Source organism: Solea solea, chromosome 6 (genome assembly GCF_958295425.1).
Source record: "Solea solea chromosome 6, fSolSol10.1, whole genome shotgun sequence".
NCBI lineage: Eukaryota > Metazoa > Chordata > Actinopteri > Pleuronectiformes > Soleidae > Solea > Solea solea.
Genome location: NC_081139.1, coordinates 26520558 through 26545743, shown reverse-complemented (window position 1 = coordinate 26545743; position 25186 = coordinate 26520558). Strand labels below are relative to the sequence as shown.

The following is a 25186-nucleotide window of genomic DNA, read 5'->3' as shown; positions in this document are numbered from 1 at the left end:
AATGTGTTATTTTATGACCTCAGTGGTTCACATTTTGTTTTCAGATATACCCAAGTGACACAAATTTAACAAGTCGGGCAGAAGTAGAGCGGCATCTCCCGTTTTTATGTGAGCTAAAAACACCTATTTTCTCTATGGACTTTGGTGCAAGAGAGTAAGTGATTCATAAACTCAATGTCTTTCTGTGAGCAGTTGACACGGATGTCTGACATTCCAGTCCAACCCCTTACGCAGCTCCCTGGTGGTCTAGTGGTTAGGATTCGGCGCTCTCACCGCCGCGGCCCGGGTTCGATTCCCGGTCAGGGAACTACTTGATTGCACATGTGGAAACTGGAGTTTATAGTGTGTCACCTCTCTCAATCCAAGAGGCTTCTTCAGTTCTGAAGAACTAGGTATAACTAGGTATTTAACCTCAGAGGTGATACCGGACTAGAGAGTTGTTATGTAATCTGCTCACTCCCTGCACCAAAGTCAGGGAAAACAGGGGATGTTGAGCCACTAGTGCCTCCTTCACTACATTCAAATGTGTTATTTTATGACCTCAGTGGTTCACATTTTGTTTTCAGATATACCCAAGTGACACAAATTTAACAAGTCGGGCAGAAGTAGAGCGGCATCTCCCGTTTTTATGTGAGCTAAAAACACTGATTTTCTCTATGGACTTTGGTGCAAGAGAGTAAGTGATTCATAAACTCAATGTCTTTCTGTGAGCAGTTGACACGGATGTCTGACATTCCAGTCCAACCCCTTACGCAGCTCCCTGGTGGTCTAGTGGTTAGGATTCGGCGCTCTCACCGCCGCGGCCCGGGTTCGATTCCCGGTCAGGGAACTACTTGTTTGCACATGTGGAAACTGGAGTTTATAGTGTGTCACCTCTCTCAATCCAAGAGGCTTCTTCAGTTCTGACTAACAAGCAAGGAAGAAGTAGGTATAACTAGGTATTTAACCTCAGAGGTGATACCGGACTAGAGAGTTGTTATGTAATCTGCTCACTCCCTGCACCAAAGTCAGGGAAAACAGGGGATGTTGAGCCACTAGTGCCTCCTTCACTACATTCAAATGTGTTATTTTATGACCTCAGTGGTTCACATTTTGTTTTCAGATATACCCAAGTGACACAAATTTAACAAGTCGGGCAGAAGTAGAGCGGCATCTCCCGTTTTTATGTGAGCTAAAAACACCTATTTTCTCTATGGACTTTGGTGCAAGAGAGTAAGTGATTCATAAACTCAATGTCTTTCTGTGAGCAGTTGACACGGATGTCTGACATTCCAGTCCAACCCCTTACGCAGCTCCCTGGTGGTCTAGTGGTTAGGATTCGGCGCTCTCACCGCCGCGGCCCGGGTTCCATTCCCGGTCAGGGAACTACTTGTTTGCACATGTGGAAACTGGAGTTTATAGTGTGTCACCTCTCTCAATCCAAGAGGCTTCTTCAGTTCTGACTAACAAGTATGAAGAACTAGGTATAATTAGGTATTTAACCTCAGAGGTGATACCGGACTAGAGAGTTGTTATGTAATCTGCTCACTCCCTGCACCAAAGTCAGGGAAAACAGGGGATGTTGAGCCACTAGTGCCTCCTTCACTACATTCAAATGTGTTATTTTATGACCTCAGTGGTTCACATTTTGTTTTCAGATATACCCAAGTGACACAAATTTAACAAGTCGGGCAGAAGTAGAGCGGCATCTCCCGTTTTTATGTGAGCTAAAAACACTGATTTTCTCTATGGACTTTGGTGCAAGAGAGTAAGTGATTCATAAACTCAATGTCTTTCTGTGAGCAGTTGACACGGATGTCTGACATTCCAGTCCAACCCCTTACGCAGCTCCCTGGTGGTCTAGTGGTTAGGATTCGGCGCTCTCACCGCCGCGGCCCGGGTTCGATTCCCGGTCAGGGAACTACTTGATTGCACATGTGGAAACTGGAGTTTATAGTGTGTCACCTCTCTCAATCCAAGAGGCTTCTTCAGTTCTGAAGAACTAGGTATAACTAGGTATTTAACCTCAGAGGTGATACCGGACTAGAGAGTTGTTATGTAATCTGCTCACTCCCTGCACCAAAGTCAGGGAAAACAGGGGATGTTGAGCCACTAGTGCCTCCTTCACTACATTCAAATGTGTTATTTTATGACCTCAGTGGTTCACATTTTGTTTTCAGATATACCCAAGTGACACAAATTTAACAAGTCGGGCAGAAGTAGAGCGGCATCTCCCGTTTTTATGTGAGCTAAAAACACTGATTTTCTCTATGGACTTTGGTGCAAGAGAGTAAGTGATTCATAAACTCAATGTCTTTCTGTGAGCAGTTGACACGGATGTCTGACATTCCAGTCCAACCCCTTACGCAGCTCCCTGGTGGTCTAGTGGTTAGGATTCGGCGCTCTCACCGCCGCGGCCCGGGTTCGATTCCCGGTCAGGGAACTACTTGTTTGCACATGTGGAAACTGGAGTTTATAGTGTGTCACCTCTCTCAATCCAAGAGGCTTCTTCAGTTCTGACTAACAAGCAAGGAAGAAGTAGGTATAACTAGGTATTTAACCTCAGAGGTGATACCGGACTAGAGAGTTGTTATGTAATCTGCTCACTCCCTGCACCAAAGTCAGGGAAAACAGGGGATGTTGAGCCACTAGTGCCTCCTTCACTACATTCAAATGTGTTATTTTATGACCTCAGTGGTTCACATTTTGTTTTCAGATATACCCAAGTGACACAAATTTAACAAGTCGGGCAGAAGTAGAGCGGCATCTCCCGTTTTTATGTGAGCTAAAAACACCTATTTTCTCTATGGACTTTGGTGCAAGAGAGTAAGTGATTCATAAACTCAATGTCTTTCTGTGAGCAGTTGACACGGATGTCTGACATTCCAGTCCAACCCCTTACGCAGCTCCCTGGTGGTCTAGTGGTTAGGATTCGGCGCTCTCACCGCCGCGGCCCGGGTTCCATTCCCGGTCAGGGAACTACTTGTTTGCACATGTGGAAACTGGAGTTTATAGTGTGTCACCTCTCTCAATCCAAGAGGCTTCTTCAGTTCTGACTAACAAGTATGAAGAACTAGGTATAATTAGGTATTTAACCTCAGAGGTGATACCGGACTAGAGAGTTGTTATGTAATCTGCTCACTCCCTGCACCAAAGTCAGGGAAAACAGGGGATGTTGAGCCACTAGTGCCTCCTTCACTACATTCAAATGTGTTATTTTATGACCTCAGTGGTTCACATTTTGTTTTCAGATATACCCAAGTGACACAAATTTAACAAGTCGGGCAGAAGTAGAGCGGCATCTCCCGTTTTTATGTGAGCTAAAAACACTGATTTTCTCTATGGACTTTGGTGCAAGAGAGTAAGTGATTCATAAACTCAATGTCTTTCTGTGAGCAGTTGACACGGATGTCTGACATTCCAGTCCAACCCCTTACGCAGCTCCCTGGTGGTCTAGTGGTTAGCATTCGGCGCTCTCACCGCTGCGGCCCGGGTTCGATTCCCGGTCAGGGAACTACTTGTTTGCACATGTGGAAACTGGAGTTTATAGTGTGTCACCTCTCTCAATCCAAGAGGCTTCTTCAGTTCTGAAGAACTAGGTATAACTAGGTATTTAACCTCAGAGGTGATACCGGACTAGAGAGTTGTTATGTAATCTGCTCACTCCCTGCACCAAAGTCAGGGAAAACAGGGGATGTTGAGCCACTAGTGCCTCCTTCACTACATTCAAATGTGTTATTTTATGACCTCAGTGGTTCACATTTTGTTTTCAGATATACCCAAGTGACACAAATTTAACAAGTCGGGCAGAAGTAGAGCGGCATCTCCCGTTTTTATGTGAGCTAAAAACACTGATTTTCTCTATGGACTTTGGTGCAAGAGAGTAAGTGATTCATAAACTCAATGTCTTTCTGTGAGCAGTTGACACGGATGTCTGACATTCCAGTCCAACCCCTTACGCAGCTCCCTGGTGGTCTAGTGGTTAGGATTCGGCGCTCTCACCGCCGCGGCCCGGGTTCGATTCCCGGTCAGGGAACTACTTGTTTGCACATGTGGAAACTGGAGTTTATAGTGTGTCACCTCTCTCAATCCAAGAGGCTTCTTCAGTTCTGACTAACAAGCAAGGAAGAAGTAGGTATAACTAGGTATTTAACCTCAGAGGTGATACCGGACTAGAGAGTTGTTATGTAATCTGCTCACTCCCTGCACCAAAGTCAGGGAAAACAGGGGATGTTGAGCCACTAGTGCCTCCTTCACTACATTCAAATGTGTTATTTTATGACCTCAGTGGTTCACATTTTGTTTTCAGATATACCCAAGTGACACAAATTTAACAAGTCGGGCAGAAGTAGAGCGGCATCTCCCGTTTTTATGTGAGCTAAAAACACCTATTTTCTCTATGGACTTTGGTGCAAGAGAGTAAGTGATTCATAAACTCAATGTCTTTCTGTGAGCAGTTGACACGGATGTCTGACATTCCAGTCCAACCCCTTACGCAGCTCCCTGGTGGTCTAGTGGTTAGGATTCGGCGCTCTCACCGCCGCGGCCCGGGTTCGATTCCCGGTCAGGGAACTACTTGATTGCACATGTGGAAACTGGAGTTTATAGTGTGTCACCTCTCTCAATCCAAGAGGCTTCTTCAGTTCTGAAGAACTAGGTATAACTAGGTATTTAACCTCAGAGGTGATACCGGACTAGAGAGTTGTTATGTAATCTGCTCACTCCCTGCACCAAAGTCAGGGAAAACAGGGGATGTTGAGCCACTAGTGCCTCCTTCACTACATTCAAATGTGTTATTTTATGACCTCAGTGGTTCACATTTTGTTTTCAGATATACCCAAGTGACACAAATTTAACAAGTCGGGCAGAAGTAGAGCGGCATCTCCCGTTTTTATGTGAGCTAAAAACACTGATTTTCTCTATGGACTTTGGTGCAAGAGAGTAAGTGATTCATAAACTCAATGTCTTTCTGTGAGCAGTTGACACGGATGTCTGACATTCCAGTCCAACCCCTTACGCAGCTCCCTGGTGGTCTAGTGGTTAGGATTCGGCGCTCTCACCGCCGCGGCCCGGGTTCGATTCCCGGTCAGGGAACTACTTGTTTGCACATGTGGAAACTGGAGTTTATAGTGTGTCACCTCTCTCAATCCAAGAGGCTTCTTCAGTTCTGACTAACAAGCAAGGAAGAAGTAGGTATAACTAGGTATTTAACCTCAGAGGTGATACCGGACTAGAGAGTTGTTATGTAATCTGCTCACTCCCTGCACCAAAGTCAGGGAAAACAGGGGATGTTGAGCCACTAGTGCCTCCTTCACTACATTCAAATGTGTTATTTTATGACCTCAGTGGTTCACATTTTGTTTTCAGATATACCCAAGTGACACAAATTTAACAAGTCGGGCAGAAGTAGAGCGGCATCTCCCGTTTTTATGTGAGCTAAAAACACCTATTTTCTCTATGGACTTTGGTGCAAGAGAGTAAGTGATTCATAAACTCAATGTCTTTCTGTGAGCAGTTGACACGGATGTCTGACATTCCAGTCCAACCCCTTACGCAGCTCCCTGGTGGTCTAGTGGTTAGGATTCGGCGCTCTCACCGCCGCGGCCCGGGTTCCATTCCCGGTCAGGGAACTACTTGTTTGCACATGTGGAAACTGGAGTTTATAGTGTGTCACCTCTCTCAATCCAAGAGGCTTCTTCAGTTCTGACTAACAAGTATGAAGAACTAGGTATAATTAGGTATTTAACCTCAGAGGTGATACCGGACTAGAGAGTTGTTATGTAATCTGCTCACTCCCTGCACCAAAGTCAGGGAAAACAGGGGATGTTGAGCCACTAGTGCCTCCTTCACTACATTCAAATGTGTTATTTTATGACCTCAGTGGTTCACATTTTGTTTTCAGATATACCCAAGTGACACAAATTTAACAAGTCGGGCAGAAGTAGAGCGGCATCTCCCGTTTTTATGTGAGCTAAAAACACTGATTTTCTCTATGGACTTTGGTGCAAGAGAGTAAGTGATTCATAAACTCAATGTCTTTCTGTGAGCAGTTGACACGGATGTCTGACATTCCAGTCCAACCCCTTACGCAGCTCCCTGGTGGTCTAGTGGTTAGCATTCGGCGCTCTCACCGCTGCGGCCCGGGTTCGATTCCCGGTCAGGGAACTACTTGTTTGCACATGTGGAAACTGGAGTTTATAGTGTGTCACCTCTCTCAATCCAAGAGGCTTCTTCAGTTCTGACTAACAAGTATGAAGAACTAGGTATAATTAGGTATTTAACCTCAGAGGTGATACCGGACTAGAGAGTTGTTATGTAATCTGCTCACTCCCTGCACCAAAGTCAGGGAAAACAGGGGATGTTGAGCCACTAGTGCCTCCTTCACTACATTCAAATGTGTTATTTTATGACCTCAGTGGTTCACATTTTGTTTTCAGATATACCCAAGTGACACAAATTTAACAAGTCGGGCAGAAGTAGAGCGGCATCTCCCGTTTTTATGTGAGCTAAAAACACTGATTTTCTCTATGGACTTTGGTGCAAGAGAGTAAGTGATTCATAAACTCAATGTCTTTCTGTGAGCAGTTGACACGGATGTCTGACATTCCAGTCCAACCCCTTACGCAGCTCCCTGGTGGTCTAGTGGTTAGGATTCGTCGCTCTCACCGCCGCGGCCCGGGTTCCATTCCCGGTCAGGGAACTACTTGTTTGCACATGTGGAAACTGGAGTTTATAGTGTGTCACCTCTCTCAATCCAAGAGGCTTCTTCAGTTCTGACTAACAAGTATGAAGAACTAGGTATAACTAGGTATTTAACCTCAGAGGTGATACCGGACTAGAGAGTTGTTATGTAATCTGCTCACTCCCTGCACCAAAGTCAGGGAAAACAGGGGATGTTGAGCCACTAGTGCCTCCTTCACTACATTCAAATGTGTTATTTTATGACCTCAGTGGTTCACATTTTGTTTTCAGATATACCCAAGTGACACAAATTTAACAAGTCGGGCAGAAGTAGAGCGGCATCTCCCGTTTTTATGTGAGCTAAAAACACTGATTTTCTCTATGGACTTTGGTGCAAGAGAGTAAGTGATTCATAAACTCAATGTCTTTCTGTGAGCAGTTGACACGGATGTCTGACATTCCAGTCCAACCCCTTACGCAGCTCCCTGGTGGTCTAGTGGTTAGGATTCGGCGCTCTCACCGCCGCGGCCCGGGTTCGATTCCCGGTCAGGGAACTACTTGTTTGCACATGTGGAAACTGGAGTTTATAGTGTGTCACCTCTCTCAATCCAAGAGGCTTCTTCAGTTCTGACTAACAAGCAAGGAAGAAGTAGGTATAACTAGGTATTTAACCTCAGAGGTGATACCGGACTAGAGAGTTGTTATGTAATCTGCTCACTCCCTGCACCAAAGTCAGGGAAAACAGGGGATGTTGAGCCACTAGTGCCTCCTTCACTACATTCAAATGTGTTATTTTATGACCTCAGTGGTTCACATTTTGTTTTCAGATATACCCAAGTGACACAAATTTAACAAGTCGGGCAGAAGTAGAGCGGCATCTCCCGTTTTTATGTGAGCTAAAAACACCTATTTTCTCTATGGACTTTGGTGCAAGAGAGTAAGTGATTCATAAACTCAATGTCTTTCTGTGAGCAGTTGACACGGATGTCTGACATTCCAGTCCAACCCCTTACGCAGCTCCCTGGTGGTCTAGTGGTTAGGATTCGGCGCTCTCACCGCCGCGGCCCGGGTTCCATTCCCGGTCAGGGAACTACTTGTTTGCACATGTGGAAACTGGAGTTTATAGTGTGTCACCTCTCTCAATCCAAGAGGCTTCTTCAGTTCTGACTAACAAGCAAGGAAGAAGTAGGTATAACTAGGTATTTAACCTCAGAGGTGATACCGGACTAGAGAGTTGTTATGTAATCTGCTCACTCCCTGCACCAAAGTCAGGGAAAACAGGGGATGTTGAGCCACTAGTGCCTCCTTCACTACATTCAAATGTGTTATTTTATGACCTCAGTGGTTCACATTTTGTTTTCAGATATACCCAAGTGACACAAATTTAACAAGTCGGGCAGAAGTAGAGCGGCATCTCCCGTTTTTATGTGAGCTAAAAACACCTATTTTCTCTATGGACTTTGGTGCAAGAGAGTAAGTGATTCATAAACTCAATGTCTTTCTGTGAGCAGTTGACACGGATGTCTGACATTCCAGTCCAACCCCTTACGCAGCTCCCTGGTGGTCTAGTGGTTAGGATTCGGCGCTCTCACCGCCGCGGCCCGGGTTCGATTCCCGGTCAGGGAACTACTTGATTGCACATGTGGAAACTGGAGTTTATAGTGTGTCACCTCTCTCAATCCAAGAGGCTTCTTCAGTTCTGACTAACAAGTATGAAGAACTAGGTATAACTAGGTATTTAACCTCAGAGGTGATACCGGACTAGAGAGTTGTTATGTAATCTGCTCACTCCCTGCACCAAAGTCAGGGAAAACAGGGGATGTTGAGCCACTAGTGCCTCCTTCACTACATTCAAATGTGTTATTTTATGACCTCAGTGGTTCACATTTTGTTTTCAGATATACCCAAGTGACACAAATTTAACAAGTCGGGCAGAAGTAGAGCGGCATCTCCCGTTTTTATGTGAGCTAAAAACACTGATTTTCTCTATGGACTTTGGTGCAAGAGAGTAAGTGATTCATAAACTCAATGTCTTTCTGTGAGCAGTTGACACGGATGTCTGACATTCCAGTCCAACCCCTTACGCAGCTCCCTTGTGGTCTAGTGGTTAGGATTCGGCGCTCTCACCGCCGCGGCCCGGGTTCGATTCCCGGTCAGGGAACTACTTGTTTGCACATGTGGAAACTGGAGTTTATAGTGTGTCACCTCTCTCAATCCAAGAGGCTTCTTCAGTTCTGACTAACAAGTATGAAGAACTAGGTATAATTAGGTATTTAACCTCAGAGGTGATACCGGACTAGAGAGTTGTTATGTAATCTGCTCACTCCCTGCACCAAAGTCAGGGAAAACAGGGGATGTTGAGCCACTAGTGCCTCCTTCACTACATTCAAATGTGTTATTTTATGACCTCAGTGGTTCACATTTTGTTTTCAGATATACCCAAGTGACACAAATTTAACAAGTCGGGCAGAAGTAGAGCGGCATCTCCTGTTTTTATGTGAGCTAAAAACACTGATTTTCTCTATGGACTTTGGTGCAAGAGAGTAAGTGATTCATAAACTCAATGTCTTTCTGTGAGCAGTTGACACGGATGTCTGACATTCCAGTCCAACCCCTTACGCAGCTCCCTGGTGGTCTAGTGGTTAGGATTCGTCGCTCTCACCGCCGCGGCCCGGGTTCCATTCCCGGTCAGGGAACTACTTGTTTGCACATGTGGAAACTGGAGTTTATAGTGTGTCACCTCTCTCAATCCAAGAGGCTTCTTCAGTTCTGACTAACAAGTATGAAGAACTAGGTATAACTAGGTATTTAACCTCAGAGGTGATACCGGACTAGAGAGTTGTTATGTAATCTGCTCACTCCCTGCACCAAAGTCAGGGAAAACAGGGGATGTTGAGCCACTAGTGCCTCCTTCACTACATTCAAATGTGTTATTTTATGACCTCAGTGGTTCACATTTTGTTTTCAGATATACCCAAGTGACACAAATTTAACAAGTCGGGCAGAAGTAGAGCGGCATCTCCCGTTTTTATGTGAGCTAAAAACACTGATTTTCTCTATGGACTTTGGTGCAAGAGAGTAAGTGATTCATAAACTCAATGTCTTTCTGTGAGCAGTTGACACGGATGTCTGACATTCCAGTCCAACCCCTTACGCAGCTCCCTGGTGGTCTAGTGGTTAGGATTCGGCGCTCTCACCGCCGCGGCCCGGGTTCGATTCCCGGTCAGGGAACTACTTGTTTGCACATGTGGAAACTGGAGTTTATAGTGTGTCACCTCTCTCAATCCAAGAGGCTTCTTCAGTTCTGACTAACAAGCAAGGAAGAACTAGGTATAACTAGGTATTTAACCTCAGAGGTGATACCGGACTAGAGAGTTGTTATGTAATCTGCTCACTCCCTGCACCAAAGTCAGGGAAAACAGGGGATGTTGAGCCACTAGTGCCTCCTTCACTACATTCAAATGTGTTATTTTATGACCTCAGTGGTTCACATTTTGTTTTCAGATATACCCAAGTGACACAAATTTAACAAGTCGGGCAGAAGTAGAGCGGCATCTCCCGTTTTTATGTGAGCTAAAAACACCTATTTTCTCTATGGACTTTGGTGCAAGAGAGTAAGTGATTCATAAACTCAATGTCTTTCTGTGAGCAGTTGACACGGATGTCTGACATTCCAGTCCAACCCCTTACGCAGCTCCCTGGTGGTCTAGTGGTTAGGATTCGGCGCTCTCACCGCCGCGGCCCGGGTTCGATTCCCGGTCAGGGAACTACTTGATTGCACATGTGGAAACTGGAGTTTATAGTGTGTCACCTCTCTCAATCCAAGAGGCTTCTTCAGTTCTGACTAACAAGTATGAAGAACTAGGTATAACTAGGTATTTAACCTCAGAGGTGATACCGGACTAGAGAGTTGTTATGTAATCTGCTCACTCCCTGCACCAAAGTCAGGGAAAACAGGGGATGTTGAGCCACTAGTGCCTCCTTCACTACATTCAAATGTGTTATTTTATGACCTCAGTGGTTCACATTTTGTTTTCAGATATACCCAAGTGACACAAATTTAACAAGTCGGGCAGAAGTAGAGCGGCATCTCCCGTTTTTATGTGAGCTAAAAACACTGATTTTCTCTATGGACTTTGGTGCAAGAGAGTAAGTGATTCATAAACTCAATGTCTTTCTGTGAGCAGTTGACACGGATGTCTGACATTCCAGTCCAACCCCTTACGCAGCTCCCTGGTGGTCTAGTGGTTAGGATTCGGCGCTCTCACCGCCGCGGCCCGGGTTCGATTCCCGGTCAGGGAACTACTTGTTTGCACATGTGGAAACTGGAGTTTATAGTGTGTCACCTCTCTCAATCCAAGAGGCTTCTTCAGTTCTGACTAACAAGTATGAAGAACTAGGTATAATTAGGTATTTAACCTCAGAGGTGATACCGGACTAGAGAGTTGTTATGTAATCTGCTCACTCCCTGCACCAAAGTCAGGGAAAACAGGGGATGTTGAGCCACTAGTGCCTCCTTCACTACATTCAAATGTGTTATTTTATGACCTCAGTGGTTCACATTTTGTTTTCAGATATACCCAAGTGACACAAATTTAACAAGTCGGGCAGAAGTAGAGCGGCATCTCCCGTTTTTATGTGAGCTAAAAACACTGATTTTCTCTATGGACTTTGGTGCAAGAGAGTAAGTGATTCATAAACTCAATGTCTTTCTGTGAGCAGTTGACACGGATGTCTGACATTCCAGTCCAACCCCTTACGCAGCTCCCTGGTGGTCTAGTGGTTAGCATTCGGCGCTCTCACCGCTGCGGCCCGGGTTCGATTCCCGGTCAGGGAACTACTTGTTTGCACATGTGGAAACTGGAGTTTATAGTGTGTCACCTCTCTCAATCCAAGAGGCTTCTTCAGTTCTGACTAACAAGTATGAAGAACTAGGTATAATTAGGTATTTAACCTCAGAGGTGATACCGGACTAGAGAGTTGTTATGTAATCTGCTCACTCCCTGCACCAAAGTCAGGGAAAACAGGGGATGTTGAGCCACTAGTGCCTCCTTCACTACATTCAAATGTGTTATTTTATGACCTCAGTGGTTCACATTTTGTTTTCAGATATACCCAAGTGACACAAATTTAACAAGTCGGGCAGAAGTAGAGCGGCATCTCCCGTTTTTATGTGAGCTAAAAACACTGATTTTCTCTATGGACTTTGGTGCAAGAGAGTAAATGATTCATAAACTCAATGTCTTTCTGTGAGCAGTTGACACGGATGTCTCACATTCCAGTCCAACCCCTTACGCAGCTCCCTGGTGGTCTAGTGGTTAGGATTCGGCGCCCGGGTTCGATTCCCGGTCAGGGAACTACTTGTTTGCACATGTGGAAACTGGAGTTTATAGTGTGTCACCTCTCTCAATCCAAGAGGCTTCTTCAGTTCTGACTAACAAGTATGAAGAACTAGGTATAACTAGGTATTTAACCTCAGAGGTGATACCGGACTAGAGAGTTGTTATGTAATCTGCTCACTCCCTGCACCAAAGTCAGGGAAAACAGGGGATGTTGAGCCACTAGTGCCTCCTTCACTACATTCAAATGTGTTATTTTATGACCTCAGTGGTTCACATTTTGTTTTCAGATATACCCAAGTGACACAAATTTAACAAGTCGGGCAGAAGTAGAGCGGCATCTCCCGTTTTTATGTGAGCTAAAAACACTGATTTTCTCTATGGACTTTGGTGCAAGAGAGTAAGTGATTCATAAACTCAATGTCTTTCTGTGAGCAGTTGACACGGATGTCTGACATTCCAGTCCAACCCCTAACGCAGCTCCCTGGTGGTCTAGTGGTTAGGATTCGGCGCTCTCACCGCCGCGGCCCGGGTTCGATTCCCGGTCAGGGAACTACTTGTTTGCACATGTGGAAACTGGAGTTTATAGTGTGTCACCTCTCTCAATCCAAGAGGCTTCTTCAGTTCTGACTAACAAGTATGAAGAACTAGGTATAACTAGGTATTTAACCTCAGAGGTGATACCGGACTAGAGAGTTGTTATGTAATCTGCTCACTCCCTGCACCAAAGTCAGGGAAAACAGGGGATGTTGAGCCACTAGTGCCTCCTTCACTACATTCAAATGTGTTATTTAATGACCTCAGTGGTTCACATTTTGTTTTCAGATATACCCAAGTGACACAAATTTAACAAGTCGGGCAGAAGTGGAGCGGCATCTCCCGTTTTTATGTGAGCTAAAAACACTGATTTTCTCTATGGACTTTGGTGCAAGAGAGTAAGTGATTCATAAACTCAATGTCTTTCTGTGAGCAGTTGACACGGATGTGTGACATTCCAGTCCAACCCCTTACGCAGCTCCCTGGTGGTCTAGTGGTTAGGATTCGGCGCTTTCACCGCCGCGGCCCGGGTTCGATTCCCGGTCAGGGAACTACTTGTTTGCACATGTGGAAACTGGAGTTTATAGTGTGTCACCTCTCTCAATCCAAGAGGCTTCTTCAGTTCTGACTAACAAGCAAGGAAGAAGTAGGTATAACTAGGTATTTAACCTCAGAGGTGATACCGGACTAGAGAGTTGTTATGTAATCTGCTCACTCCCTGCACCAAAGTCAGGGAAAACAGGGGATGTTGAGCCACTAGTGCCTCCTTCACTACATTCAAATGTGTTATTTTATGACCTCAGTGGTTCACATTTTGTTTTCAGATATACCCAAGTGACACAAATTTAACAAGTCGGGCAGAAGTAGAGCGGCATCTCCCGTTTTTATGTGAGCTAAAAACACTGATTTTCTCTATGGACTTTGGTGCAAGAGAGTAAGTGATTCATAAACGCAATGTCTTTCTGTGAGCAGTTGACACGGATGTCTGACATTCCAGTCCAACCCCTTACGCAGCTCCCTGGTGGTCTAGTGGTTAGGATTCGGCGCTCTCACCGCTGCGGCCCGGGTTCGATTCCCGGTCAGGGAACTACTTGTTTGCACATGTGGAAACTGGAGTTTATAGTGTGTCACCTCTCTCTCAATCCAAGAGGCTTCTTCAGTTCTGACTAACAAGTATGAAGAACTAGGTATTTAACCTCAGAGGTGATACCGGACTAGAGAGTTGTTATGTAATCTGCTCACTCCCTGCACCAAAGTCAGGGAAAACAGGGGATGTTGAGCCACTAGTGCCTCCTTCACTACATTCAAATGTGTTATTTTATGACCTCAGTGGTTCACATTTTGTTTTCAGATATACCCAAGTGACACAAATTTAACAAGTCGGGCAGAAGTAGAGCGGCATCTCCCGTTTTTATGTGAGCTAAAAACACTGATTTTCTCTATGGACTTTGGTGCAAGAGAGTAAGTGATTCATAAACGCAATGTCTTTCTGTGAGCAGTTGACACGGATGTCTGACATTCCAGTCCAACCACTTACACAGCTCCCTGGTGGTCTAGTGGTTAGGATTCGGCGCTCTCACTGCCGCGGCCCGGGTTCGATTCCCGGTCAGGGAACTACTTGTTTGCACATGTGGAAACTAGAGTTGAGAGTGTGTCACCTCTCTCAATCCAAGAGGCTTCTTCAGTTCTGACTAACAAGTATGAAGAACTAGGTATTTAACCTCAGAGGTGATACCGGACTAGAGAGTAGTTATGTAATCTGCTCACTCCCTGCACCAAAGTCAGGGGATGTTGAGCCACTGCTGTCTCCTTCACTACATTCAAATGTGCTACTTTATGACCTCAGTGGTTCAGATTTTGTTTTCAGATATACCCAAGTGACACAAATTTAACAAGTCGGCCAGAAGTAGAGCGGCATTTCCCGTTTTTATGTGAGCTAAAAACACTGATTTTCTCTATGGACTTTGGTGCAAGAGAGTAAGTGATTCATAAACTCAATGTCTTTCTGTGAGCAGTTGACACGGATGTCTGACATTCCAGTCCAACCACTTACGCAGCTCCCTGGTGGTCTAGTGGTTAGGATTTGGCGCTCTCACCGCCGCGGCCCGGGTTCGATTCCCAGTCAAGGAACTACTTCTTTACTTACAAGCCATGTGACACCAAGTATACCATCACAATGTTTGTCATGAAATTGTGATTCAGTGTGTGTCCTAAATGTCCCCTAAAATGACAAACTATTTACAGCCACTGAACTCAATGTTCACCTTATAAAATCTACTTTTGCTTATGTCTCTAATATCTTAATAATAACTTTTTTTTTGCTGTTAGGCAGCTTTTTCCAACTAGAACCTGAAGTTGTTGGTGTACTGTAATCTGCTCACTCCCTGCACCAAAGTCCAAAGAGAAAATCAGCGATTTAACATCAGGGAAAACAGGGGATGTTGAGCCACTGCTGCCTCCTTCACTACATTCAAATGTGTTATTTTATGACCTCAGTGGTTCAGATTTTGTTTTGAGATATACCCAAGTGAATCAAATTTAACAAATCAGGCAGAAGTAGAGCGGCATCTGCCGTTTTTATGTGAGCTAAAAAACGCAGATTTAACTCAATGGACTTTGGTGCAAGAGAGTAAGCGATTCATAAACTTCAATTTCAAGCCAGAAAAGGGTATCAAAAGCCTGTTACTACAACTGAAAGAGAGACCCAGATGGTATATGGGAAGTGCAGTTCACCTGGTTAAGAGATGAAATGCTCTTCCGGCTCTTCCACAAACTTGGCGGCTGCAGGCTCTGGAACACAGCAGAGAGGGGACGACTGGCCCGGTGAGTCCGAGGGCTGGAGCTCCCGCATGCCCCTGACGTGCTTCCTCCTGCAGACACGTGATAGTTATATATTTGTAGATATGGATGAGCATGAAGCACAGCAGCAAAGCTTTTCTTTCCAGACACCAACAAAAATTAAGATTTACCTCTTTTCCTCAGCTCGGCATAGCAGTGGTCACACACTTTGGCCACTCTGTCTTTGAGGTACTTTAGCGGGTATCTGTTTCTGGAACAGGCGCGACACACCACCTGCTCAAAGACACACAAAGCAAAACAAAATCTACTCATCACACAATCTACTTTAAAACAAAACATAATCCACTGTCACATGATTATTTCACAGGGCTGGAGATTATCACAAAAAAGGACTATCATGATCTATTGATACTGATAATTATGGTGATAAATATCAGATAATTAAAGGTGATATATGTAAGATTGACCAACATTTATTGGTAAAGTCACTTAGAAAACAGTAAATTGTGGATTTCACCCTCTTTATAGGCAGAAAACGACAAACAGAGAGTCTTCTTTGTTGTACTTTTCTTAAAATAAATGACATCTAAATACACACTGTGCTTGAATAGTGAATGATTTGTAACCTGACCTTGCCGCAGGCGTTGCAGTGGTGTCGTCTCAGTGTGAGGCTGAAGTCAGACGTGCAGTTCATGCACATCATCACGTGAGAGACGGGCACCAGCACAGGAGCAGCTTCACCCAGGGCCATCCACAACTTCTCCCGTGCCTGCAATGGAAGAGTTATTTTTCTTAGTTCTTATAATTACAGCGTACTGCTTATGTATGTATATACACATATATATATATATATGTATATATGTATGTATATGTATATATGTATATATATATATACATATTTATATTTACTTTTTTGTGTTGATGTACTGGGTGTCATGGAAGGGCAACAGACCCATCTCTATGACCTAATGCCCTGTAGCCACAGCCATTACTGATCTTAGGATCCATACACATCGTCCATGATGTCCTCAAACTATTTAATGGCTGGTCCTGATTCAGCCATTAAATGTCACTGTAAAAGTCTTACATTTGATTTGGAGATTAATTTTGATTTGATTCTGGCAGACATTGAACCCCACTGTGGAATCTGTTGTGTACGAACGAGAGTCTTCTCATGAACCATGACTTTCTGTGAACAGTTGACATGGATGGGTTTGATTCCAGTACTTGTGCTTCCACCACTCCCTGGTGGTCTAGTGGTTAGGATTCGGCGCTCTCACCGCCGCGGCCCGGGTTCGATTCCCGGTCAGGGAACACTATGTTTTGCAAACTGAACGTTACAACGACCAGTCACTATCACATGTCTACAAACCCATTGTGAATTGTAAGTGCAGTATGTAACCAACAAGGCAGCAGTAGAGCAGTAGCTCCTGTGTCCATGTGAGCTAAAAATGCTGATATTTCTATCTGGACTTTGGATTGGGAGAGTGAGTGAGTTACAAACTTCAGTTTCCTGCAGGACTGAAGTTGAGATAACAACTGACTAACAGTGAGATAACTAAAGAAATTATAGACTTAGGCAGGCGTAAATATTATTATTAAGTGGGCCTTTAAATGAGTGGCTAAAACCAGGTTTCCCTGTGTCCAAAATAGCAGATGTTCACATGAGACACAGAGAGGGTGGATTTTATGAAGACTCTAACCGAGGGATGTACAGGGCTAGTGGCGCAATGGATAACGCGTCTGACTACGGATCAGAAGATTCTAGGTTCGACTCCTGGCTAGCTCGGTCACTTTTAACACAGAACCATAGGTAAGTGGACACATGTAGGGAACAACAGCAGCTCAAATCTAATGCTGATGTGTCCTTGAGTCACTTCCCAGACACTGATGAGTACTGCCCACTTCTCCTGCACCTGGTTTATCTGTGTTCACACATACTGAAAATCGGAGTTATAACAGCCATTTACTATCACTACGGTAACATGTACAAAACCACTGTGAGTTGAAACATAATCTCACAGTTTCAGATTTATCTAAGTGACACAAATAGACCAAACGAGGCACCAGTAGAGCAGCACAGTTTGTCCGCATAACTCCAAAAAACACCCGTTGGCTGGTTGGCACAAGAAACGAGTACGAAAACGTGAGCTAAAAATGCTGATTTTTCTCTGGACTTTGGTGTGGGAGAGTCAGTGTGTTACACTCAGTTTCCTGAAGGAAAGTGCTGACAACAGCGAGATAACGAAAGAGATTATAGATTTAGGCTTATGTGGATAGTATCAAGTGAGTCTTTAAATGAGTGGCTTAAATCAGGTTTCCTTATGTCCACAATAGCAGATATTCACGTGAGACACAGAGAGGATGAATTCTCTTAAGAGGTCTGAAGCACGGGAAGCACGGGGCTAGTGGCACAATGGATAACACGTCTGACTACGGATCAGAAGATTCTATGTTGACTCCTGGCTAGCTCGGTCCCTTTTAAGACAGAAACACAGGTAAATGGACACATGTAGGGAACAACAACAGCTCAAACCATATTTCCCTGTGAGAATTACAAAACTTGAAGGGACAGTTCCTTTCAGAGACTAGTTGTCATTTTGAAGAGATGATGGTATAAGGGCAGACAGTGACCTCTATTGGCAACTGTTGTGTACTACCAACAAACGTCTGCTCATGATCAGTTGTCACACATGCCTGTCATTCCAGTACCGATGCTTTGAGTAAGGGCAACATGTCCCTGGTGGTCTAGTGGTTAGGATTCGGCGCTCTCACCGCCGCGGCCCGGGTTCGATTCCCGGTCAGGGAACACTCTCTTTTGCAAACTGAACGTTACAACGACCAGTCACTATCACATGTCTACAAACCCACTGTGAATTGTAACAACACATTAAATGCTGCCCTGCCATCACATTTAACATGAAAAGTAAGGAATCAGAGAACTCACGGCATTATCAGAAAAGAAACTCGTTACTCCCTGCACCAAAGTCCACAGAGAAAATCACTGATTTTACATCATCTATATATATATACACACACACAACACAATAATATATATGCAGTATGTAACCAACAAGGCAGCTGTAGTGCAATAGCTCCTGTGTCCATATGAGCTAAAAATGCTGATTTTTCTATCTGGACTTTGGATTGGGAGAGTGAGTGAGTTACAAACTTCAGTTTCCTGCAGGACTGAAGTTGAGATAACAACTGACTAACAGTGAGATAACTAAAGAGATTATAGACTTATAGGCAGGCATAGATATTATTAGATAAAATAGCAGATGTTCACATGAGACAGAGAGGGTGAATTTTGTGAAGAGCTCTAACAGAGGGCAGTGCAGGGCTAGTGGCGCAATGGATAACGCGTCTGACTACGGATCAGAAGATTCTAGGTTCGACTCCTGGCTAGCTCGGTCACTTTTAAGACAGAACCATAGGTAAGTGGACACAAGGAAGGAACAATATCAGCTCACATCTAGTGCTCATGTGTCACTTCCCAGACGCTGATAAGTGATGCCCAATTCTCCTGCACTGAATATTAGGAGTTATAATAACCAACTTCTGTCACCATTAGGGCTGTAATCCCCAGCCTGAAGCCGTGAAACAGTTACTGAAATGCATCAAACAGGCTAAAATGGAAGGTCGTCTCCACCACACAAAGATCCACTGATCTCTGGAGAGACCTAAAGCTGCCCATCTCACACTCAACAGTCTGCTCTTGAATGAGTGTCACTAATGCCTGTCATTATAAGAATAAGGCATAGACAGTGGCCACTACTGTGTACTACCAACAATGATCTTTGCATGAGCAATTCCTCACGTATGTATGTAATTCGAGTAAAGACGCTCAGAACAAGGTAAGCATGTAGTGGTTAGGATTCGGCACTCTCACCACTGTGGCCTGGGTTCGATTCCCAGTCAGGGAACACACTACTTTGCACACTAAATTTTATGAGTTATAAACGCTGATTACGATCACTTAAATAATGTGTACAAATCCACTGTGAATTGAAACAAAACTAGAAATGACATCCATGCCTAAGTATGTACCATCACCTCATGTGATGTATTTCCCTGGAAGAATCTCTATATTTAACAGAGGAGTCTGGTGTATTCAGGGACATCGCCGGCAATCGCGAGCGGCATCACAGACCGCTGTCGCTGTAGTCTGTGGAGTAGGAGGCTGTGCTACGGAGACTTCTGGATAGAAATAAAGCCGAACTGTAGATCAGTTAAAGTGGACATATTATACCCTATTTCCCCCATTAAAATAGTTCCCTGGTGTCCTAATGAAGATGTCAGTGACATGCCTTGGTCAAAATACCATAAGGATGAAGCACCATAGCAGTTCAATAACCTTGCTAAACCCGCCCCTTTCAGAACGCTCGGTTTTCGTGCATGGTCCCTTTATATGCAAATGAGACACAGGCAAACACACACCCACTTCTTCCAGGGGGTTTCTGATTTGTCCTGTTTACAGCGCTTTACAGCTCTATTCGTCTCCCCCTCCCTCCATTAGTTCTCTGACAATATCAACATGGCAGCGTACGCAGAAAAAAGCGAGAGTGCCGTCACAGGAAGAGACGTCCTACATAAAGATCGAGCCGAACAGTGCCGAACTGTAAATCAGTTAAAAACACTTAGGGACAGCACCGCTGATCGCCACCACTGATCGCCAGCGGCGCACGGCGAGCTGAATAAACTGCCGCTGTATGTTACTGTATCAGACCGGTGACTGTTCTGGAGACCTTGCCACCGCTGATCGCCACATACAGCGGCAGTTTAGGCAGATCGCCGCTGGTGATCAGTGGTGGCGAGGTCTCCGGAGCACAGTCAGTGCTGTCCCTATGTCTTTTTAACTGATTTTCACAGAGAGTGCAGCACCGATGCGCAGAGAGTGCAGCACCGATGCGCAGAAAGTGCAGCGCCGATGCGCAGAAAGTGCAGCGCCGCTGATCGCCACCGCTGATCGCCACCACTGATCGCCAGCTGCTGTATGTGACTGTATCAAACTGAGTCTGTGCTCCGGTCATGGAGGACGTACTGAACAAATATTTTTAATTAGGACGTGTCAGAATGGTCAGTTATGAGCTCTATTTGACCTTTTCTTAACAATGTGTGTGTTTGTACGTTGGTGAAATACGGTCGCTGACTAAATACAGCGACCGCTGGCCGCAGTCTGATGCGAAGTGGTGCGAACACACGAACACGTTTGCTGACTTTATCCGGCACATTAGCTTCATATATAAAATCCTCTGAGGCTGGAAGTTTGTGTAAAACGCTGTGCTCCACTGTGCAGCCACCAACAGCACACTTGTCCCTCCGCGTTGACATAATACCGCTCTTCCTCCCTCGCCTGCACTCTTGCATTTTATAGGGACATGGTGGAGCTAAGGTGGAGCTCTCGAGGTAAACTTACTGGTGGGGCGGTAACATTCGCGGGGAAATGCGCATGCTGCCGTCATAAGCGCAGGGAATTCAACATCGAGTGTTTTATCGCCTATACTTACACTAAGGGGGACCACGAAAACATGACTGAGTATTCTTTTTCCACACATTGGCGACTGGTAGGGCCCCCAGAGTCCCAAATATAGGTATTGAAATGGTTAAAAAGTTGATTTTGCATAATATGTCCCCTTTAAAACTACTAAACAATCCTAAAAACGTGGGTTAATCTCCAACAACTACAGGAGTCTGGTGTAAAGTCACTAGTCACTCGTGTGTGTGTGTGTGTGTGTCGCGTATAAAAATGTTCGTGCCATGCCGAGGCGAGTAGTGCCGGTGGAAATACACCATAGAAGAAGAAATGACCCCCATGACCCTCATGTGGAGGCGAAAGTGATTGAAAATGAGTGAGTGAGTGATATAACGGCAGACAGTGATCCCTACAGGCCACTATTGTGCACTACCATCAACTCTAATTCAAGGAAACATGCTGGAAAGTCAGTGAACATGTCCCTTGTGGACTAGTGGTTAGGATTCGGTGCCCTCACCGCCGCGGCCAGGGATCGATTCCCGGTCAGGGAACACACTTTTGCAAACTGAACATTACGATTTATGACAGCCGCTTGCTATCACTACGCTAATGCTAATAATTTTGGGAGAGTGGGTGAATTACAAACATCAGTTTCCAGCAGGAAAGTGCTGACTAACAGTGAGTTAAGCTGCAAATTGTGTATTGTATTTTACACTTTTGACCCCTGTCGGAACTAGATTGTAATATTGAGATGCATTTTCCAGCTAGAATCCCATAAAGTAAAGGGGTATGAGTGGGTAGTGAGTGAGTTACAAATTTCAGTTTCCTGCAGGACTGAATTTGAGATAACAACTGACTAACAGTGAGATAACTAGAAAGATTATAGACTTAGGCAGGCGTAGATATTATTATTAAGTGGGCCTTTAAATGAGTGGCTAAAACCAGGTTTCCCTGTGTCCAAAATAGCAGATGTTCACATGAGACACAGAGAGGGTGAATTTTGTGAAGAGCTCTAACCGAGGGAAGTACAGGGCTAGTGGCGCAATGGATAACGCGTCTGACTACGGATCAGAAGATTCTAGGTTCGACTCCTGGCTAGCTTGGTCACTTTTAAGACAGTAACATGGGTAAGTGGACACATGTAGGGAACAACAGCAGCTCAAATCTAATGCTGATGTGTCCTTGGCCGTTTCTCAATATCCATACTTGTGCGTACTTGAGCGTACTTGCGTACTCCCGTACTTGTGAAAACGTCATCAGCCTCAGTCCAAGTGCTGTTCCAATTCTCAAGTAAGCGAACAGCGAGGACGGTTCTCAAACCCGGAAATGTTCTCGCTCCGCCCATTTTTACCAAGTATGCATCGGAGGTGACTTAAGCGTACTTGCGATGGCCATGTATCCCAGAATACATTTCGGCGGAGCATAGCAGCAGATAATAGAAATATAAATCTGAAATAAATATTTTTCTGTGTCCCGGAACAAAGTTTTAACATCATTTGAGGCGAGAAATTAGTCATATAGAATTCAAACATGTGGTTTGTGTATGAAGATATGACGTATTTATAGTTTGGCAGCGACGTTTGTCGGAGGTGATCAGCTCCGCCTCTGCGGACGTTCGGTGCTCACTGTGCCCGGCACAGAGCAGTGTTACCTCGGCCTGTCCTGATGAAATGATCCGCTGGCTCAGACGTCGCTGTCATTAGATGCTCGGTGTGATCCATAGATTTGTTGTTGACGTGTTATTTTGTTTTTAATGGAAACGTTTTGACCTGAAAGTTTGAAGGTTTGTATATTATTAATGTTTTATTTATTTTAACTTTGAATTTTAGATTTATATTAAAGTCGAGATTTATATTTAAATATAATATGTAAATATTAGACATATGTATAGTATAGTATGTAGAGTAGTATATATTTGTACACGTACATATACGTCATACATACATATATATATATATATATATATATACTACTCTACAATGCTGTAATATATCTATTTTCCACATTGTATTATTTGTATTGTATATTTTAATAGAAATAAATTAATAAATGAAGTTAAATATTTAAAATGTAAAAATAATAAGAACATATATATGCATTTATTAAAAGTATTTCATATGTTCATTTATCAACACTGTAGGTGGCGGTAATGAGGCTGCAGCACTTGGCGCCAGCCACCATTCAAACAGCAGAACAATACATACATACTTGCATACTTGAGTATTGAGAAACAACCACATACTTGTGTACTCCCGTACTTGGCAAGTATATACTCCCAGCGTACTTCTCAAGTATATACTTCCCAAGTACGCAAGTACATACTTGCTTACTTGAGTATTGAGAAACGGCCCTTGAGTCACTTCCCAGATGCTGATAAGTACTGCCCACTTCTCCCGCACCTGGTTTATCTGTGTTCACACTTACTGAAAATTGGAGTTATAACAGCCATTTACTATCACTACGGTAACGTGTACAAAACCACTGTGAGTTGAAACATAATCTCGCAGTTTCAGATTCATCTAAGTGACACAAATAGACCAAACGAGGCACCAGTAGAGCAGCACAGTTTGTCCGCATAACTCCAAAAAACACCCGTTGGCTGGTTGGCACAGGAAACGGAAAACAAAAACGTGAGCTAAAAATGCAGATTTTTCTCTGGACTTTGTTGTGGGAGAGTCAGTGCGTTACACTCAGTTTCCTGAAGGAAAGTGCTGACTAACAGCGAGATAACGAAAGAGAATATAGACTTAGGCTTATGTAGATAGTATCAAGTGAGTCTTTAAATGAGTGGCTTAAACCAGGTTTCCTTATGTCCACAATAGCAGATATTCACGTGAGACACAGAGAGGATGAATTCTCTTAAGAGGTCTGAAGCACGGGAAGCACGGGGCTAGTGGCGCAATGGATAACACGTCTGACTACGGATCAGAAGATTCTATGTTGACTCCTGGCTAGCTCGGTCCCTTTTAAGACAGAAACACTGGTAAGTGGAAACATGTAGGGAACAACAACAGCTCAAACCATATTTCCCTGTGAGAATTACAAAACTTGAAGGGACAGTTCCTTTCAGAGACTAGTTGTCATTTTGAAGAGATGATGGTATAAGGGCAGACAGTGACCTCTATTGGCAACTGTTGTGTACTACCAACAAACGTCTGCTCATGATCAGTTGTCACACATGCCTGTCATTCCAGTACAGATGCTTGGCGCAAGGGCAACATGTCCCTGGTGGTCTAGTGGTTAGGATTCGGCGCTCTCACCGCCGCGGCCCGGGTTCGATTCCCGGTCAGGGAACACTATCTTTTGCAAACTGAACGTTACAACGACCAGTCACTATCAAATGTCTACAAACCCACTGTGAATTGTAACAACACATTAAATGCTGCCCTGCCATCACATTTAACATGAAAAGTAAGGAATCAGAGAACTCACGGCATTTTCAGAGAAGAAACTCGTTACTCCCTGCACCAAAGTCCACAGAGAAAATCACTGATTTTACATCATCTATACATATATATATATATATACACACACAACACAATAATATATATGCAGTATGTAACCAACAAAGCAGCAGTAGAGCAGCAGCTCCTGTGTACATGTGAGCTAAAAATGCTGATTTTTCTATCTGGACTTTGGATTGGGAGAGTGAGTGAGTTACAAACTTCAGTTTCCTGCAGGACTGAAGTTGAGATAACAACTGACTAACAGTGAGATAACTAAAGAAATTATAGACTTAGGCAGGCGTAAATATTATTATTAAGTGGGCCTTTAAATGAGTGGCTAAAACCAGGTTTCCCTGTGTCCAAAATAGCAGATGTTCACATGAGACACAGAGAGGGTGGATTTTGTGAAGACTCTAACCGGGGGATGTACAGGGCTAGTGGCGCAATGGATAACGCGTCTGACTACGGATCAGAAGATTCTAGGTTCGACTCCTGGCTAGCTTGGTCACTTTTAAGACAGTAACATGGGTAAGTGGACACATGTAGGGAACAACAGCAGCTCAAATCTAATGCTGATGTGTCCTTGAGTCACTTCCCAGACGCTGATAAGTACTGCCCACTTCTCCCCCACCTGGTTTATCTGTGTTCACACTTAGTGAAAATTGGAGTTATAACAGCCATTTACTATCACTACGGTAACGTGTACTAAACCACTGTGAGTTGAAACATAATCTCGCAGTTTCAGATTCATCTAAGTGACACAAATAGACCCAACGAGGCATCAGTAGAGCGTAACTCCAAAAAACACCCGTTGGCTGGTTGGCACAGGAAACGGAAAACAAAAACGTGAGCTAAAAATGCAGATTTTTCTCTGGACTGTTGTGGGAGAGTCAGTGCGTTACACTCAGTTTCCTGAAGGAAAGTGCTGA

At 44.3% G+C, this 25186-nt stretch overlaps 1 protein-coding gene and 34 non-coding genes across 36 annotated transcripts in view; 34 read left to right on the top strand and 1 right to left on the bottom strand.

The window, feature by feature from the left end:
• Positions 1–25186, bottom strand: part of fgd5a (FYVE, RhoGEF and PH domain containing 5a) — a 96150-nt gene that overhangs the window by 13847 nt on the left and 57117 nt on the right. For both annotated transcript variants that reach the window (XM_058632244.1, XM_058632246.1), the window contains exons 16-18: positions 15967–16104; positions 15506–15608; positions 15270–15406 (exon numbers count right to left, since the gene is read on the bottom strand). In XM_058632244.1, the coding sequence (XP_058488227.1) occupies positions 15270–15406; positions 15506–15608; positions 15967–16104 (378 nt within the window). The remainder of the gene's footprint in view (positions 1–15269; positions 15407–15505; positions 15609–15966; positions 16105–25186) is intronic.
• On the top strand, positions 236–307 carry trnae-cuc (transfer RNA glutamic acid (anticodon CUC)). The gene has a single exon. It is a non-coding gene; the product is annotated as a tRNA-Glu (tRNA).
• trnae-cuc (transfer RNA glutamic acid (anticodon CUC)) lies at positions 758–829 on the top strand. The gene has a single exon. It is a non-coding gene; the product is annotated as a tRNA-Glu (tRNA).
• Positions 1294–1365, top strand: trnae-cuc (transfer RNA glutamic acid (anticodon CUC)). The gene has a single exon. It is a non-coding gene; the product is annotated as a tRNA-Glu (tRNA).
• Positions 1829–1900, top strand: trnae-cuc (transfer RNA glutamic acid (anticodon CUC)). The gene has a single exon. It is a non-coding gene; the product is annotated as a tRNA-Glu (tRNA).
• trnae-cuc (transfer RNA glutamic acid (anticodon CUC)) lies at positions 2351–2422 on the top strand. Its single transcript has one exon. It is a non-coding gene; the product is annotated as a tRNA-Glu (tRNA).
• On the top strand, positions 2887–2958 carry trnae-cuc (transfer RNA glutamic acid (anticodon CUC)). The gene has a single exon. It is a non-coding gene; the product is annotated as a tRNA-Glu (tRNA).
• Positions 3422–3493, top strand: trnae-cuc (transfer RNA glutamic acid (anticodon CUC)). The gene has a single exon. It is a non-coding gene; the product is annotated as a tRNA-Glu (tRNA).
• trnae-cuc (transfer RNA glutamic acid (anticodon CUC)) lies at positions 3944–4015 on the top strand. Its single transcript has one exon. It is a non-coding gene; the product is annotated as a tRNA-Glu (tRNA).
• Positions 4480–4551, top strand: trnae-cuc (transfer RNA glutamic acid (anticodon CUC)). Its single transcript has one exon. It is a non-coding gene; the product is annotated as a tRNA-Glu (tRNA).
• Positions 5002–5073, top strand: trnae-cuc (transfer RNA glutamic acid (anticodon CUC)). Its single transcript has one exon. It is a non-coding gene; the product is annotated as a tRNA-Glu (tRNA).
• trnae-cuc (transfer RNA glutamic acid (anticodon CUC)) lies at positions 5538–5609 on the top strand. The gene has a single exon. It is a non-coding gene; the product is annotated as a tRNA-Glu (tRNA).
• trnae-cuc (transfer RNA glutamic acid (anticodon CUC)) lies at positions 6073–6144 on the top strand. Its single transcript has one exon. It is a non-coding gene; the product is annotated as a tRNA-Glu (tRNA).
• trnae-cuc (transfer RNA glutamic acid (anticodon CUC)) lies at positions 6608–6679 on the top strand. The gene has a single exon. It is a non-coding gene; the product is annotated as a tRNA-Glu (tRNA).
• Positions 7143–7214, top strand: trnae-cuc (transfer RNA glutamic acid (anticodon CUC)). The gene has a single exon. It is a non-coding gene; the product is annotated as a tRNA-Glu (tRNA).
• trnae-cuc (transfer RNA glutamic acid (anticodon CUC)) lies at positions 7679–7750 on the top strand. Its single transcript has one exon. It is a non-coding gene; the product is annotated as a tRNA-Glu (tRNA).
• On the top strand, positions 8215–8286 carry trnae-cuc (transfer RNA glutamic acid (anticodon CUC)). The gene has a single exon. It is a non-coding gene; the product is annotated as a tRNA-Glu (tRNA).
• On the top strand, positions 8750–8821 carry trnae-cuc (transfer RNA glutamic acid (anticodon CUC)). Its single transcript has one exon. It is a non-coding gene; the product is annotated as a tRNA-Glu (tRNA).
• trnae-cuc (transfer RNA glutamic acid (anticodon CUC)) lies at positions 9285–9356 on the top strand. The gene has a single exon. It is a non-coding gene; the product is annotated as a tRNA-Glu (tRNA).
• Positions 9820–9891, top strand: trnae-cuc (transfer RNA glutamic acid (anticodon CUC)). Its single transcript has one exon. It is a non-coding gene; the product is annotated as a tRNA-Glu (tRNA).
• On the top strand, positions 10356–10427 carry trnae-cuc (transfer RNA glutamic acid (anticodon CUC)). The gene has a single exon. It is a non-coding gene; the product is annotated as a tRNA-Glu (tRNA).
• On the top strand, positions 10891–10962 carry trnae-cuc (transfer RNA glutamic acid (anticodon CUC)). Its single transcript has one exon. It is a non-coding gene; the product is annotated as a tRNA-Glu (tRNA).
• trnae-cuc (transfer RNA glutamic acid (anticodon CUC)) lies at positions 11426–11497 on the top strand. Its single transcript has one exon. It is a non-coding gene; the product is annotated as a tRNA-Glu (tRNA).
• Positions 12481–12552, top strand: trnae-cuc (transfer RNA glutamic acid (anticodon CUC)). Its single transcript has one exon. It is a non-coding gene; the product is annotated as a tRNA-Glu (tRNA).
• Positions 13016–13087, top strand: trnae-uuc (transfer RNA glutamic acid (anticodon UUC)). Its single transcript has one exon. It is a non-coding gene; the product is annotated as a tRNA-Glu (tRNA).
• trnae-cuc (transfer RNA glutamic acid (anticodon CUC)) lies at positions 13552–13623 on the top strand. The gene has a single exon. It is a non-coding gene; the product is annotated as a tRNA-Glu (tRNA).
• trnae-cuc (transfer RNA glutamic acid (anticodon CUC)) lies at positions 14079–14150 on the top strand. The gene has a single exon. It is a non-coding gene; the product is annotated as a tRNA-Glu (tRNA).
• On the top strand, positions 14595–14666 carry trnae-cuc (transfer RNA glutamic acid (anticodon CUC)). The gene has a single exon. It is a non-coding gene; the product is annotated as a tRNA-Glu (tRNA).
• trnae-cuc (transfer RNA glutamic acid (anticodon CUC)) lies at positions 16578–16649 on the top strand. The gene has a single exon. It is a non-coding gene; the product is annotated as a tRNA-Glu (tRNA).
• Positions 17052–17124, top strand: trnar-acg (transfer RNA arginine (anticodon ACG)). The gene has a single exon. It is a non-coding gene; the product is annotated as a tRNA-Arg (tRNA).
• trnae-cuc (transfer RNA glutamic acid (anticodon CUC)) lies at positions 18073–18144 on the top strand. The gene has a single exon. It is a non-coding gene; the product is annotated as a tRNA-Glu (tRNA).
• Positions 18676–18748, top strand: trnar-acg (transfer RNA arginine (anticodon ACG)). The gene has a single exon. It is a non-coding gene; the product is annotated as a tRNA-Arg (tRNA).
• On the top strand, positions 21842–21914 carry trnar-acg (transfer RNA arginine (anticodon ACG)). Its single transcript has one exon. It is a non-coding gene; the product is annotated as a tRNA-Arg (tRNA).
• On the top strand, positions 24034–24105 carry trnae-cuc (transfer RNA glutamic acid (anticodon CUC)). Its single transcript has one exon. It is a non-coding gene; the product is annotated as a tRNA-Glu (tRNA).
• trnar-acg (transfer RNA arginine (anticodon ACG)) lies at positions 24689–24761 on the top strand. The gene has a single exon. It is a non-coding gene; the product is annotated as a tRNA-Arg (tRNA).